This window comes from Nannospalax galili, unplaced genomic scaffold (assembly GCF_000622305.1).
Source record: "Nannospalax galili isolate Female #2095 unplaced genomic scaffold, S.galili_v1.0 scaffold892, whole genome shotgun sequence".
Lineage (NCBI taxonomy): Eukaryota > Metazoa > Chordata > Mammalia > Rodentia > Spalacidae > Nannospalax > Nannospalax galili.
The window spans coordinates 4,039,094-4,055,153 of NW_008333311.1; the positions used below are offsets into that span (position 1 = coordinate 4,039,094).

The following is a 16,060-nucleotide window of genomic DNA, read 5'->3' on the forward strand; positions in this document are numbered from 1 at the left end:
CAGTTAACCAAAAGAAAGAAAGAGCACCTCCAAATCAACAAAATCAGAGATGAAAGGGGAAACATCACAACAGACACCAGAAAGATACAGAACATTATAAGGGAATACTTTAAAAACCTATATGCTACTAAATTTGAAAGCCTAAAAGAAATTGATGCATATCTAAAGGCATGGGAACCACTACAACTAAACCAAGAAGAGATTAACAGTGGCAGGGATAGCAGAGTATGGAGGCTCTAGTGGGAGAGGAAGGCTGTCTACCTGACGAGTTTGTATTCATGCTCAGATGCCGAGGAGCTCAGAAGGTGGGTGACTGTGACCAGTGATAGTCATGTATATAGAGATTAGAAATGCATGTGAAAACGTCTCAATGTCAAGAGCCCTGGAATGAATTTTTCTGTATGAAACTGTGTGTTTTGACAACGAGGTGGAGATCTTTTTTAAACATTGGAACCTCATTTAATTTTATGTCTTATAGAGCTTATAATGAGTAAAAGATTGTATAAGCATAATAATTCATCTGTAAACCTAAATATGTACAGCCAATTTTGAAAGAGATGTACCCTAGCTCAGAAAAATGTTATTGAATAGATCAATGCTGTTGTAATGAAATGCTTCTTCTAATTAAAAAAAAAAAAAAAACAAAACTAAAAAAAAAAAAATAGTGAACCTAAAAATTTTATAAAAAAAAAAAAAAAAAATCTGACCACACCTGAGTTCACATGGATTATACCCATACTGATTTCTCTTTCACATTCATCTTCTCCTCTGATTTGGTCATCACACAGATAAAGCCAACTAGACACCACCCATGCCAGTGTAATAGCTGCCAGTGACATTGTGAGAAGAGTTCCTACTTCTCGACAGGACGCTGAGGCCTTCAAAGGCTGGCCCTGGCCTTGCTTTCCACTTCACAATGCAGTCTTTTGTTTTAGCCGCATACCTACAGACAGTCGTCCAAACACATCAAGATGCTTCTTGCCTTCCTTCAAGCTTTTCTTTCCCTTTAGTACCATCTCCTCCTTATATACCTGCCTAACTTTCATTTGTTCTTCAAGATTCAGCTTAAACACCAAAAACACCTAGAAGTTCTCCAAGTCTTTATTCACTGTTGTGGACCCGAGCCCCGCATAGGAAACTCATGGCCTCTGTCTCTCATGAGGCACACTGGGCACTGCTTTAAGGCAATATTTCAAGTCACTGTGTTTTTTTTACCTCTAGACTAAATTTTCACTGAAGCAAGATGCTGAATAACAGGAGGGTTTTCTCAGAGTCCATAAATATGTGGCTACTATGCAAATACCACATATGTACATGCCTGCATGATCAGGCATTAAAAGTCTGAGTTGAAATTTGTGAACTCTTCAGCATAAATTCTATCAAATTGTAGCTAGATAGCATGTTCATCTCTGCCCTAATGACACAAACATCTCAAAAGTCTCACTGAGAAAGTCCAGCACTACCAACTCCTGTGATCCACACCCCAGTCCACATCCAAATATGTTAGTGGTGACACAGCTATGGAAATTATCATAAGCCTATAGCAAAATAAATACTGGAAAGAAAAAATTACTTTGAAGAATTATGAATTCTTCTGAACATCAGAATATTAAACAAAATTGTAGTTTAGTGCACATTCCCCACTCTTCTAGATCTAATGGTATGTTTCCAATTGAACAGTTCACTTAATACTTAAAACTTCTTCCCCTCTTCTGATTTTTCTTTCCATTTCAAAGCTATTGATATAAATGAATGTTTAGAAAGAAGCAAATGTCTTGTGTATAACTCAATAACTTTGGTTATTGAGTGGATCCATGTATGAGGCAGGCACTTGAACTAAGCAGAGGCATTATCCATATAGAAAATGCACCCAGGGCCTCCCTTCTCCTGTCACTGCCCAGCTCACTGACTTTTTAATTGTATACACTAGTTTTTTTCCCAGTTTTGTACTTCTTGTAAATGGGATCAGAGAGTATGTAATCCTACATAGCTGTGATTTTTCGTGTTGCTTCTTTCCCTCAAAACTTTGTGAAATTGGGGCTGGAGAGCTGGCTCAGCAGTTAACAGCACTGGCTTCTCTTACAGAGGACCTGCAGTTTGGATCCCAAGACCCACATAGCAGCTAACAGCCTTCCTTAATTCCAGTTTCAGGGGGATCTGACTTCCTCAGGCATTGCACGACATGGGTGCATTTGCATGCCTGCAGGCAATACACTCATACACATAAAATAAAGAAACTGTGAAACTAATTTATGTTGGTTTTGAAAGTCGCTCATTGTCATGTTTTCCACCGTATCCTGTCCATGTTCCACCCAATGAATTACTTCTTCCTCTTACCTATTCTTTCAGCAACAGGTGAGGATTTCAGCCATGTGCCATGTGGAACTTGCTAAAGACACACAGGTGGTTTTGTTGGGTTTCTCTTCTTCCTGCCTTCCCTCTCTAGCTGAGCACATTTCCATCTAGGTATAGACCCTTTTAAACCCAAGATTAATTCCTTAAAACCTCTGATTCTTGGTTTACTTAAGCAACCAAATTAAGTTATACTAATGAAGTAAATTTAAATAAAGTATACTACAAGGAACCATTTTTACCTAACAGAAAAATAAAGCTTTATTGCATAAGTGTCACAGAAAAAGGAAGCATATCATAGAGCAGGCACCTGGAACCTCCTGTCTGATGGTAAAATCCATTCCCCTACCTGCTGGTGTAAGTAAAGTTTTATTTAATACAGCCATCCTCTGTTTTTGTACTCTAAATGCACAGGTAAACAGCCGAGACTGAGAATACTGTCCCCAGAAGTCTAATATATCTACTATCTGTCTTTTTAGAGAAAATTTTGGGCTGGCCACTGCTGTAGAGCAATATGACTGATCAAAACCATTTCAAAATCAACATGCAATTTGATATGTCTAAAATCCATTCTGTGTTATTTTTTTGAAACAGAGTCTTCCTATATACAGCCCAAGTTGGCCTTGAGCTTATGATTCTCCCTCCTCTGCCTCCTGAGTGATGTGAATACAGGTGAGTACCAGCACACCTGGCTCCATTCTATGTTCAACAGAGAGAGACTTCCTTTATTTTCAGCTGGCACAGGCTACAGGATTTTCCCTTAGAACCCATGTAGCAATAGAGAAAGTTCTGCAGCTCCAACCTTTTAATCTCTCCTGTAGCACCCTATAGACACAGAAGAAAAGAGAGAAACACACGTGTGTGAACCATCTTTACTTTCTGACCTTTAGGTTTGAGCAGTTGCACACTGGTGGAGGAACAGGTATTAACTAAGTATTTGACCCCAGCATGCAGGAGACAGCGTGGTTCACTCGTGTTGTGAGCCTTCAGGCTTAGGCAGCAGGTATCCTCTTGGTAACACAGGTTAAGTAGTGAAGAACTGAGCTGTGCTGCCTTCTTCCTTCTGTGTTACAACCACAGGGATTTATGAGGTTCTCTAAAAGTAAACTTCAGGCTGACATTAAAGTTTAATTAAGACTTGTAAAAAAGCTGCCTAGAAATAGACATTTATAAAATATTCTGGCTTGGAACCAAAGCATTAGTCGCTGAACACCTTTGGGAGAGAAGTTGGCACTTCGACAAGCAACAGAAGGTGGAGGCTTGGCATACACAGTCAGGTTCCAAGACATCAGCAAATTAGAGCAGGACCAGGCTCATGCTGTCAGCAAGACTCCTGCTTTATTTTCCATTTCTAAGCTATTTTGTAAAATTACCACAACCCCAACTCTACTCTTAAAATGCACATCTTACTCTGTATCTTGATTCATTAACAAGATGCCACTGGAAAGACACCACAAGCAACCAGCATCCTATATGAGACATGATGTGGAGCCAGCTGCACATCTGGACCGGTGACATGACTGAACCAGAGGCTTCCCCAGGCCTCACAGTTCATTCTTCATTAAAATGTGCATAATGCAAGCTTGAAATTTACAAAGCTGCCTAGAATCCACATAACTGACACAAACCAATGTATTGCAAGGATGTGGAATCATAACTTAATAAGTGAAAGAAAAAACAGAAGCTGAGCTATTGTAACACCAGCCTCTGTGTTTTCTCTGAGGAAAAAGATTTTATTTTGCAAGGTACATTCTCTAAATCTTAGTATCATCAATATTCTCTTTCTTGACAAAATGAATTGGGTCTCTATAGCTCACTTGGTTTTGATAAGGGTCAAAAAAGAAAGAAAGAAAGAAAGAAGTAAAAGGGGAAAAAGGACAAAAAAGGAGCAAAACAGAATGTAAACTGGCATCATTCTTTACAGAAAGATGCATGACAGATTTATTTGACAAAAGAGTGGCCTTCAGTGAGTGGCCTGTAGGCCAAAGTGACATTTTATTCTCTTTTCATTTTCTTCACTAGTATTCCAGGAAGAAGGAAGCACTGGGAAATCCTTGCCAACTAGACCTGACATCTAAGATTTTATTGAATAAAAGCAAACCCACTGAGTTCCAGAAATTGCAGAAATGCTTGCATTGGAAGACTGAGCTAGCAAAGAGAGGCTTTCAGTGCAGAAGCATGCAATTCATCCTCTCCAAACTCTGTGAGATCAGCGAGGCTTCTATTTTGAAAAGGACAATTCTATGGGATTAGATCTTTGAGGGATAAATAACCATGGTGGCAGATGCCACTACTGCTGACTGTCTAACTGTCAGTGAGTTCCCATTTTGCTGCTAACAGGACCCCAGATTACACAGGCAGTAGGTAGCACTCTGTTAATACTGCAAATGACAAGCATCTAGTTCAAGTTTGGGGAATGGAGCCTAACAGGTCTAATATGACCAGAACTCCATTTTCCCTGCACCATGACAGATTCAGGGAATGCATACATGTCAAGTTAGACAAAATATAAGAAGGGACTCTCTTTTCTGGAAAGGAAGCCTCAAAAAGAAACCAGAAACCATTTTACTCCTGTGCCTTTTTCTTGATGGGAACCTTGGTGCTGCAGCAGTCATTAAAAAAATTTATTGAGAGTTTGTACATTTCATGAAACAGTTCTTAATCTAATTGAGACCCATGCCCACCCAATCCCCCCACTGGACCTCATATATTCTGATATACATGCTTAGTCCCATTCAGTCAAGCATGTGTACCCAGATGTTTGTAATGATGAGGAAAAGCCAAAAGAACATGAAAGATAACCATCAATGTCTAGTCTTTCATGGCTGCTCGCCAAACCTGCACCTACCATCTCTCTTCAGACATTATGCCACATAAATTCAGTTGTTAAAGTCACTATTACTCAAACATTCTGCTACTTAAAAGTATTTTGAACTGTTGTGAAAACAATCATTAATGGAAAATGTGCATCATTTATGCGAGAAGCATGAAGCATAGAAGAGTCGTGTCATTTACACCACATCCAATAGGAAAGATCTGACTTTAAAGACCCATGTGATGGCTAATGCCTATAATATTTGTAATTGTGATAAAGTCATATCTGTTGGCCATTATTTTGCTGTGGAAACTCATCTGGATGTACTTTATTGTCCTGGGAATCTAGACACACAGGAGGAGGCCTCAGCAGAAGGGAAAGGCAAAGGAATAGGAATCAGCACTGTTTATCATCTCCTGAGCAGTTCATTATGGCAAGTGTCAGGAACTCATGTTCTTTACTAAGTAAATGTATTTATCAAAAACAGGTTTGTAGACCTGGGGCACATAAATAACATTAGTGCTGCTGGAGTTCCAGCCAAAAGAAGCCACGCAACATATGGCCCTGATTTGCAGTTCCAGAGGAGGGAGAAGGGACAGTTACATGGAGAGGTGGCATATTTTGACATAGAAAAACTTACTCAAAATGCAACATAGTTACTCAAAAGCTCTCACTGTGGGTTTGAAAGCAATTAGTAGAGCGCTCATTTTCAAATTCCTCAAATGAACTACCATTAACCTCATAGAAATGGGGCTGGAGAGATGGCTCAGTGTTTAAGAAAATTGGTTGTTCTTGCAGAAGATCTGGGTTCGAATCCCAGCACCCATATGGCAGCTAACAACTGTCTGTAACTCCAGTTCCAGGGGATCCAACGGCCTCTTCTGTCCTCCAAGGACACTGCATGACACAGGTGTACTTAGCTACATGCAGGCAATACACTCATGCACATAAAATAAAAAATAATAAGTAAAATATTTTTAAAAAGAAATGGCTTGTAACTTTCATAACTGATTCAGAAAGGCTGGTGCCCACCACTTCCCAGCCATACCTTAGACTGGCACATATCAGGCAGCCATGCCCAGAGGGACTCTCAATATGGAAAGCACCTATGTCCAGAATTTATAATATTCTATTTTATGGCCAAACTAAAAAACTGTGAGTAGCATAACCAGCAAGTACCCCAACCACAGTTCACAGTAGTCCCATTATCCACAAAGAAGACATCCCGAGATGCCATGTGGATGTCCCAACTGTAGATTTTATACATATATACCTACAGACATACACACACATACACTCATGCATACACATATATACATATAAGTGTATATGTGTTTTCCTATATATTCATACTTACAATGAAATTTAAATTATAAATTAGACATAAGCAATTACTAATAACTAGTAAAACAGCAACAGCATACCATTATAAAATTTCTAGCATCAATTCTCATGCACTTTGGGTTTATTGCTAATTAAGATAGAGTGACTGGAAGACAAGCTCTGCAATGCTGCCACAGTCAGTTTGATGATGGAGACACTTACGGAGTAACCAATAGGGGTAGCTTATACAGCATGGATACCCTGCACAGGACGACAATGCAGAGAACGGAATGAGATTTTATCGTGCTGCTTAGAAAGACACAAGATTTAAAGCTTTTAATTGTTTGCTTCTGAAAACTTTCTTTTAGGAAGGAAGCAGGTAACTGGAAAAGTCAAACTGAGGCTAAGGGGATGATATCATTCCAAAAATAGTATCAACTTTGTTGACCTTTCACAGGTACCAGGCTTTGAGCTGAGTATTTGTACTAAGTGCATAGTTGAAATTTAAAAAACTCATCTAGAAGGCACAATTTCTATTATTTTACAACGAGGAATGAAGCTAAAAGAACCTATCCAGCTAGTAAACTGGTAGACAGATCCAAGGCTTGAACCAGGTCAACTTGACTTCCCATGTGAAGTGTTTCACCACTTCACTGCTCCTCAGTGTGAGAACCCTGTTAACAGTGAAGGTTTCTGTCTTTTATCCCATGGATATGGAGAAAGTTCTGGGGTCTTGGAGCCTGCCTTTGTATCAAGCATCCTGGCTGTTCTGAACACTACTCAAAGACCACATCCTAAGAATTACTACCTGTACTTAACCAGTTACCACTTCAAATCAACAGAGGCTTGATAGTTAAGTCATGAAAAATACTTCTAATTAAAAATGCTAAGTAGGGGGCTGGAGAGTCGGTTCAGCAGTTAAGATCATTGGCTGCTCTTGTAGAGGACCTGTGTTCAATTCCCAGCACCCACATGATGGCTAATAACTATCATAACTCCAATTCCAGGAGATCTGACTCCCTTTTCTGATCTCTATTGGGCATTGCACAGCACAAGCGCATTTACACACATGCAGGAAATACACTCATACACATAAAAATAAAAATAATAAATTAACAAAATTTTTTCACATGCTGGGTGTGGTGGTGCACGCCTTTAATCCCAGCACTTGGGAGGCAGAGGCAGGAGGATCTCTGTGAGTTCAAGGCCAGCCTAGTGAGTTCCAGGACAGCTGGGGCTACAGGGAGACCCTGTCTCAAAAAGACCAAAAAAATTTTTTTTCACATAAATTTTGAGACCCAATTTTCTTATGGGCCAGAGGGCTCAGAGTGAAAGACATTAGGGAGACACCAGCAATGCCTAATACAAGCTGATGGAAACAGCATTCATCAGAAAATCTCCCCTCCACACACACCTGTGTGACTCTTATAAAAGGCCCATGATACACCAAAAACCCTTATATGTTTTTAGAAAACAAATACCTAAATAGAAAGTCCTTACTTGCCACTTATGGATGTGAAGTTTCATAGCAACCAACCACAGCTTTTCTACATTTTTCTTCCTCTTACTGAAAGAAAGCAATCAAGCATCTTTCTCCAGCTTCTGAGCTCAAACTAAGGATAATCTTAACTCTTTTCTAAGGCTAACTCCTCCCTTTGTAAGTCTGGTCTTTTATGTGCTCTTTCTGGTGGAACCCCTGTTCCTTTCTTAGCAAATGCCCATTAGTCACCTACTGTGCTATATGCACTCTGTTAGGGGTGAGGAATACAAACATGAGGACGTGACTTGCCTTTTAGCAGCTTCCAAGGTAGCATGAAGAGAGACACTCAACACAGTGAACCCAGTGCCATGGGCCCAAAGGTACAGCAGAGCTTAGGTGTAAGGAGTTGGAGACAGGCAGGAAGTGCTGAGGTTTAAAGACAAATGCAGGTTCATCAGGAGGAAGAGCAGAAGTGAAAAGATGCAAGCTTGAGAGTGCATGGCATGGCCAAACCACTGTCAACATTCTTCTGTTGATATAAAAAGATGCTTGAACACTGGTGAGAAATAGGACCAAGGACTTCAAATTTAAAATCTAACATGAACTACTGACTCCTCAGATATTGATGTGAGACAGGTCATGCAGAAGCACAATGTCAAGGAATCAGAATACTAAGACCAATACTCAGGAAACTGGAATATTCAGTGATCCAGGAAGATACGGAGTCTAGAATCACAGTGAAGATAGACAAGAGACAGAGGAGAGACAAGCAGTACAGTGAGGTGGTAGCACTGAAAATTCCTAAGATCCATTGAATGTCAAGCTTTCAAACAAGAGTAGAACAAGGTTGAACTCCGATTTTTGGCGTTGTATTTAGGTGATGGTTGCACCATTCCTGAGTAATGTCTGGTCAGACTGAATGTGTAGGGTTCAGGAGGGTGTGTCTAAAGGGCAACTAGGCATGGGATGCAAAGCTCAGAGATGCTGACTGACATAGCAGCGTGGGAAGGAGAGGTGAGCTCAAAGATTCAGGCAACTTTACTCAGGAAAAATGTGGTAGTATGTGAAACAGGCTTGAAATAAAGATTCTGCAAAGGCAGTTGAGGAAAGGTTAGAGGAGGAAGGACAGCAGTGTGTCATCCCGGGGATGAAGGGAAAAGAGGTTCAGAAGAGAAAATGAAGGGCTGTCAAATGCCTCAGAGAAATTTTAAGAAGGAACCAAAAAGCATCTTTTGGGATTTAAGCCAAAGGCTGCCCTCCAATTCATTCTTTCCCTGCCTCTGATTCACATGATTAAATAAATCACATTTAATAAATGGATAAAAATTTCTAGTTGAACCTTGTTTCTGGTATCCCTGCCCCCTCCCTTCCTTAATCACGACTCCTGACAGCTGAGTACAACCACACTGAGATTTTCATCTTAAAACTGGCCAGTAACGCCTTCCCATCATTATGCTGTCTCACCTTGCTACAGAATGTTCATATGAATGCTACTTTTTCATATTCTCCACGAGTTATGTGATCAGGATGTAGTAGTTTTCTGAAGATCTTTTTACAATTTCCAAAGGGATTTCTATCCTTTGATTTTTAGAATTTTTTTCTGTAAATTTGTGGTTTTTCCTCCCTGTCCAATACCACAAGTCACAAATGTGTAGAGGAATTTAGAAAATTTAAAATGGATCTTGATATGGACTTCCAAGTCAAGAGCTACATACCAAAGCTCTACCAAATTCAACATGTCCCAGACTGCAGTGGCTTCTTTGTGTCCCACCTCCTAAGTCAGTTTCCCATTTCGAAGCCCTGTCACAGCTGCATTCCTATCCCTCTTCTATCCCCATGATCCTTACATGAAAAAATTTGAATACAGGCATCTCCATGTGATACATAATCACGATGGAGCCATCATAGAGTAAGCCCGCCCATCACTGTTTAGCCAGTTCTACTGTGTACCAGATGCTATTCTAACCACATTACATGTTTTCTGCTTACTCTATCCTATGAATTTAGAGAAATGAGTTAGTTTATTCCCTTTCAAATTTGTCAAAATGTATTATCTTGCATATCAGTTTGAATGATATAACCCATTTTCCAGTAATAAAAAAATACTGTTGTACAGTGAAGCTTATTTTTCCAGTCAAACTCTTTATTGCCAGGCACTTACAAGTGTTAAAACATAACTGTAACTAAAATAATGATGTCCCAAGGCACAATTAAATCCTGAAGTATTTTCTGAGCTGCTAATAAAAGATTCGAGTATGTTTCATAAAGCCGTAGTGCTCATATACTGTCATTCTCGGAAAACGGTAATCCTTGAATATATACTTATTACAAATAGCACAGACATAAATGCCTCATAGTAAAACATTGTTATTTTACAATTCTTTAAATAATGCAAACACCCACAGGTTGGCCTCTTTCTTAATGGAGCCTACATGCATGTACCTTTTATGTGCTTTGCACGAAAAACAGAATAGACTACACTTACTTCAAAAATCCAATTTTTGCAGAAACCTGTAGATCAGCAGAACAATTTTCATAGGCACAAAACCTTGCAAAGTTTATCTGGAAATAAAATAAGACAATATTTATTTTCACTCAACCAGTAGACATTTCTATACTTAAAGAATAAATCACCTGTGATATATGAAAAAAATTAATTTATACAGCAAATTATAATTTATACTTCCCCAAGGGTTCAATCTGAGAATTGGTTAAGAGGCTCAAATACTAAAGAAACTCGGTTCTTCTAGTAGATATTTGGCTTAAATTTGTTAGGTAAGATTTGAGAAAGTTAATTAAAGGTACTATGCAGATATTTCAGTATAAATTATAAGGTGTTCAAAGTCAGCTTTCCTTTACATCTTATGGTGGTATATTTTTATGACATTTATAAGTACAATTCTTAATTTTTGTTTCTAAAGATATTTTATTTATTACTTTTACTTTATGTGTTTGAGTGAATTGTCTGCTTGTATGTAAGTGTGCTCATGTCATTCAATACCTGTGGAGGTCAGAAGAGGGCATAAGATCCCTGGAACTGCAGTTAGGGACAGTTGTTAGTCACCATGTGGGTGCTGGGAACCAAACCTGGGTCCTCTACAAGAGCACCCAGTGCTCTTAACCACTGAGTCATCTCTCCAACCCTCACAACTTAATTTTGGCACATGGATGGACAGTGATTCTATCCAAGATTACACCTACATAGAGAAACTGAGGAGCTTTACTTTGAGACATTGAAAAAAATTAAATGGTAGTCTGTCACGAAGCTTCCAGAATTTATTAAACTCTAATCATTTAAAAAATATTCATGCATACTGTGAGGTATCCATATACAACTTAGGCAGACTTGAGGGATTCACAACACAAAAGAAAATCATAAAAAATTAAAATAAATCAAGATGATAGAAATAGGTGAACAAAAAGGAAAAATGTAGAAAAGGAGGTAGTTAGAAAGTCAAAGAAGGAGCCAGGCACACAAAGTGAGAATGAACAGAAAGTGAGGATGACTAGAAGTCTATCACAGACCACAGACTCCCCACACCTGGGAAAGAAGAAAAGATTCTTCTAAATGATTCAGTCAATGAGGTTTTTTTCCTGCTACTCCTAATTGAAGGAAAGGTTCTTTTAAGAATGAAAATATAGATTACAAATTGTTAATATTGTCTATTGCAGTTTACAATATTGGATCTTAAATTATTGAAGACATTGCAAATTACTTTACATTGAAAACTAAAGTTCAATAGAAGGGTAAGAAGAAAATGCCTGACTCCTATAACTACCTTCATGGAAGAGTCTGGAAATATGTTCTTTAGTTATTACATTCATTTGATCGAGTATTCTGGACTAGACCGTGGTGATTATAAATTCAAAATACTAATGTGCCTTAAGGCAATTTTGCTTGGACAGGATGTGAATTAGACCTTGAAATATCCTCATCTTTTGCATACTGTCTGCCATTAGTGCATGCTTTAATGAATGCTTTTGACCATGCCCCAAAGCATCCTGTTAACTACAACCTTGTTATTGAACAGTTATGGTCTCAGCACTGGGATTCCTGAGAATAAATGTTTTGTCAGGGAAGCTGAAATATTTGGGAGCAATTTAGAAAAAAAGAGCAATTCACTAGTTACAATGCAGGATTTGTCTTCAAATGCAACTGTTATTGAGATTTTTGTGAAAGGTGTAATACAATCTTAAAACGAGAAAGTGTATCACACAAAATTTTGTTTATAAATGACAAAAACTCAGCAAGAGAATTGGGCAAAGAACACATATTGGAATCATGGATGGAGAGACAGACAACTAGAGAAAGGAAAAGAGGTTGAGAAAGTGGGCGGGGGGGCAGTTAGCCACGGTTGGCACTGAACAGCTGACTGGCAGTACGGCCAGCTTCCAATGCAACTTCTCTGGGGCTGCGTTTTCTTCACTGGCAAGGCATCAAGGAAAAGAAAATTTATGAATGTTTTACATTCATATAAATATTTATATGTGGGAAGATACTCTTGTGGCTAAATGCATATTTTAAAATATTCAACTGAAGATCCCAAAGAGAATATTTTTTAAAAAAGTGGAAAAAGACATGCTGTAAATCTATTTTCATTAAAAATCCATAAAAATTTTTCAAAGAGTTCAAACACATTTAATTTCACCCTATTTTAAAAGTTCTTTAATTAAGTCACAGAATGTTTTAAACACAGAGAACATTCATACCACTTTCCTAATCATGTCTTTTTCTTTCTTCTGCTGAAGGATGGGCTGAAGTGGTGGGAATTCCTCTGTGCTTCGTTTGGTGATCACATGATGCCCAAGGTGATAAGCAGCTTCAACTTGAACTGGAGTGAGGATATCGCGTACATCTTTCTGAGAAAATTAAAAACCATATGGATTAATAAGAAAAGTAAGTATTAATAGAAAAAGATACATAAAACTCTTCCACAAGGCTAAATAATAAAAAAAGACAAAGAAAATCCCCATTTTTTAAATCTGAATTGCTTCAAAAACCTTGAGTGTGAATTCTTCTTGCACTACAGAAAGATTCATATTTTTGTGACAACATGAGGATGAAGTGAAAAACTATTAACATGCAAAATCATTGCAAAACTCTGCATCTGAACATGTTCCCTTCCATGCTATTTTCTACAATTCTTGCAACTTGGTACTTTTACATTTGAATACTCTAAATAATTTTAAAATTCTCATATTTTTATTCCATTTAATATTACCATATATTCTTATAGACCTGTACTGTCACTCAATAAGGTATCATTTTAGTTCTTAGTATGATTTGGATTCAATTTTATTTATTTATTATGAAACTTTTCTTTTGTTATTTGTTATATTGACCTTTCCCCATTATGTGTTCTAACAGTCGTGACCTGTCTGAAAGACTCCCAAAATTACACAGGCTATTGCCACAGCCCTGGATTGCCTCCTGGAACTTGAAGGTAAGACAGGAAATACTTCAGACACAGGATTTGGAGTAACAGAAATGGAACTGACCTGGAAGTCACCTCCCTTGAAGGCTAGCTCTCATAGCTTTGGAGAGCACTATGCAATTTCCTATCAACTGATGGTTCAACCCAATTTCAAGGCCTAATAACCACCTCAAAAACTGGTGTAGCAAATGACATAGGTATAGAACTGGCACTTTTATTTTGGGGATAATCAACAGCTACCTAATTAAAGCCCACTCAATGGGAGGGAACTCGTATGTGGTACTGTAAACATAGCCAAATACACATGGCTGAAGAGGTCTTAGATCTTAGAGAAAATCCCAAGGCTGTCACATCCCTGGACAAATGTAGTTTCTTACTATGTACAAAACATGGATCCTGATATTTACAGACAAGTATGCCAGTCACCACTCATCAAAGAAGCTTCTTTTGCAACAGACAGAGACTATTACAGAGTTCCACACTAGTTGCACACATTGTCTGTGAATTGCTCATGCCTGTTCTTATCGATATGTGGTTTTTAAAATTTGTTTTCCTTTGCCTCTAAAGAAACAGCTCATAGATTTATTGCAACTTATCCATTCTTATTTTTTAAGTTTTATTTCTAAAGGCACTCATTTTCTCTCTTTTAGGAATATTTCTCATGAAGTTAAAATATTTTATTATATCTGCATTTGATTATTTAATAAATCTCTTCATTAAAATTATATCACATCGTTATAAAAATGATTTCCTAATATATGCATTGAAATAATCAAATGGAAACTAACTCTAAAGCATTCAGGATTCAATCAAATAGGAACTACGGCAGATAGAAAAGTTGTTCTGGAATTGAAAATACATGCATGGAAGTGAGATAAGATATGACAGTGGTATCAGTTGCTCAGGACCTCACTAGACAGAAATGGAATTTATGAAGTATACTGACTGGAGTAGGCTTCTTTTTCTCCTTATCTGAGGGGGTTAATATGATTTTGCTAATAAAGAAGCACATGCAGATTTATAAAAGAATTCAACTTAAAATTACCTGAAATAAGACATGTTGGTGATAAATATGTACAAGCATCTTAAATACAAAAAAGCTAAATGTAAATGACTTCAGGATTTGAGAGGGCTAATCATAGTCAACAAATATAGTCTACAGACAAAGGTACAGGTGTAGAAAATCTATGCAGTCTTTATTTTTCTTAGTATTAAGATTGATACCACACCCAGGAGATAGATCACAGACTTTGGTGTCTTTCACACCATCAATCTACTTTTCATATGCCCATTTCAAGATACAGGCTCTGCCTTAAAGAACACATTCAATGAAATCCTTCTTGACCATGAAAGAGAATCAAGTGTTTTACCCAGGCTAGACAGATTGTCTTAACTTATACTGGAACTTTATATCTATGCTAGATGAGTTCCTCAGTGTTGGATCCACACTGCTGTAATGTACAGACTTCCTACTAAGCAACATTAGTGGACCAGGTTTGTATTTATTTATCGTCATTTCACTATTAAAGTATGGCTTAAGGATAACTTCCTAAAAGCAAATTGGAAGAGTTGATTTTAACAAGTTAGGAATCAATAATTCTTAATGGATAGGAAAAAATAACTATTGTACAGATTATTGCTGTGATACATCAATAAAAATTGGAAAATTAATTGAAAAATTAATGGAATAAATTTATAAGAAAGCACATACCACATATATGACTGCATTTATTCTATACCTTTACATAATTGTAAGAGAAGGGATGCAGTGGTTTCTTCTTTTCTTATTTACATAATGGATACTCATACATAGTGGTTAAAAGCATGTGGCCCAGAGGCAGAAAGCTGGTGTTTAAATCCTGGGTCTCTGTTAGAAAATGGATGTGAGAGGTAGAGCTAAGAGAAGGGGATCTAACAGACTGCCAAGACTTGTCCTGTTTGTGCAACCTGAAAAGCTATGTAAAACCCTGGCCTGTGCTTTCATGATAAATCTTCAATTTATATTTATTTTATGTGTATGAGTGTTTTTGCATGTATGTAACTGCATCTATGCAGGCAATGTCCTCAGAGACCATTGGATCCCCTGGAACTAGAGTTAAGGGTGGCTGTTAGTCACTATGTGGGTGCTTGGAATGGAACCCAAGTCTTCTGCAAGAGCAGCCAGTGCTCGTAACCATTCAACTATCTCTCCAGCCCCAAAGCCTCAATCTAAAAATAATGGAATATTTTAACTGACAAACATATTGTAGGATCCTCAAACAGTCTCAAAAAGGAGTTAGATGTGAGGTGACCAAGAAAACTATACCTGTATCTTGGTGGCAATGTCTGAAAGTCAGAATGCCCTGGGGTTAAATGTCCTTGATGCTGAAGACAGGTTGCTCCCACTATGTCAAAAACTAAGGTACCAGGGCCTTTTTCCTACACTGATACACTAATGAAAGAAGGCTCTGTGTCCAGAAATGACCCTTGCTACATGATTGTATCATTTATATTGTGGTTTGGATCTCTTTTAGAGGCTTTTCTAGAGGATTATTGGAAGAAATAGCCTTAAAGGGCAGTCTAGCCAATCATGATTCATGAAGGAAAAAGGGTCACCCATGAATATGCCACCCACCTATCTCAAAAATATTCGTAAAAATATCTTAAGAATCCACA

At 37.9% G+C, this 16,060-nt stretch overlaps 1 protein-coding gene across 1 annotated transcript in view; it reads right to left on the reverse strand.

Moving 5' to 3' along the window:
* Itga4 (integrin subunit alpha 4) overlaps positions 1-16,060 on the reverse strand; it is a 92,938-nt gene that overhangs the window by 25,701 nt on the left and 51,177 nt on the right. The window contains exons 16-17 of the mRNA XM_029561053.1: positions 12,681-12,830; positions 10,456-10,532 (exon numbers count right to left, since the gene is read on the reverse strand). Coding sequence (XP_029416913.1) covers positions 10,456-10,532; positions 12,681-12,830 — 227 coding nt within the window. The remainder of the gene's footprint in view (positions 1-10,455; positions 10,533-12,680; positions 12,831-16,060) is intronic.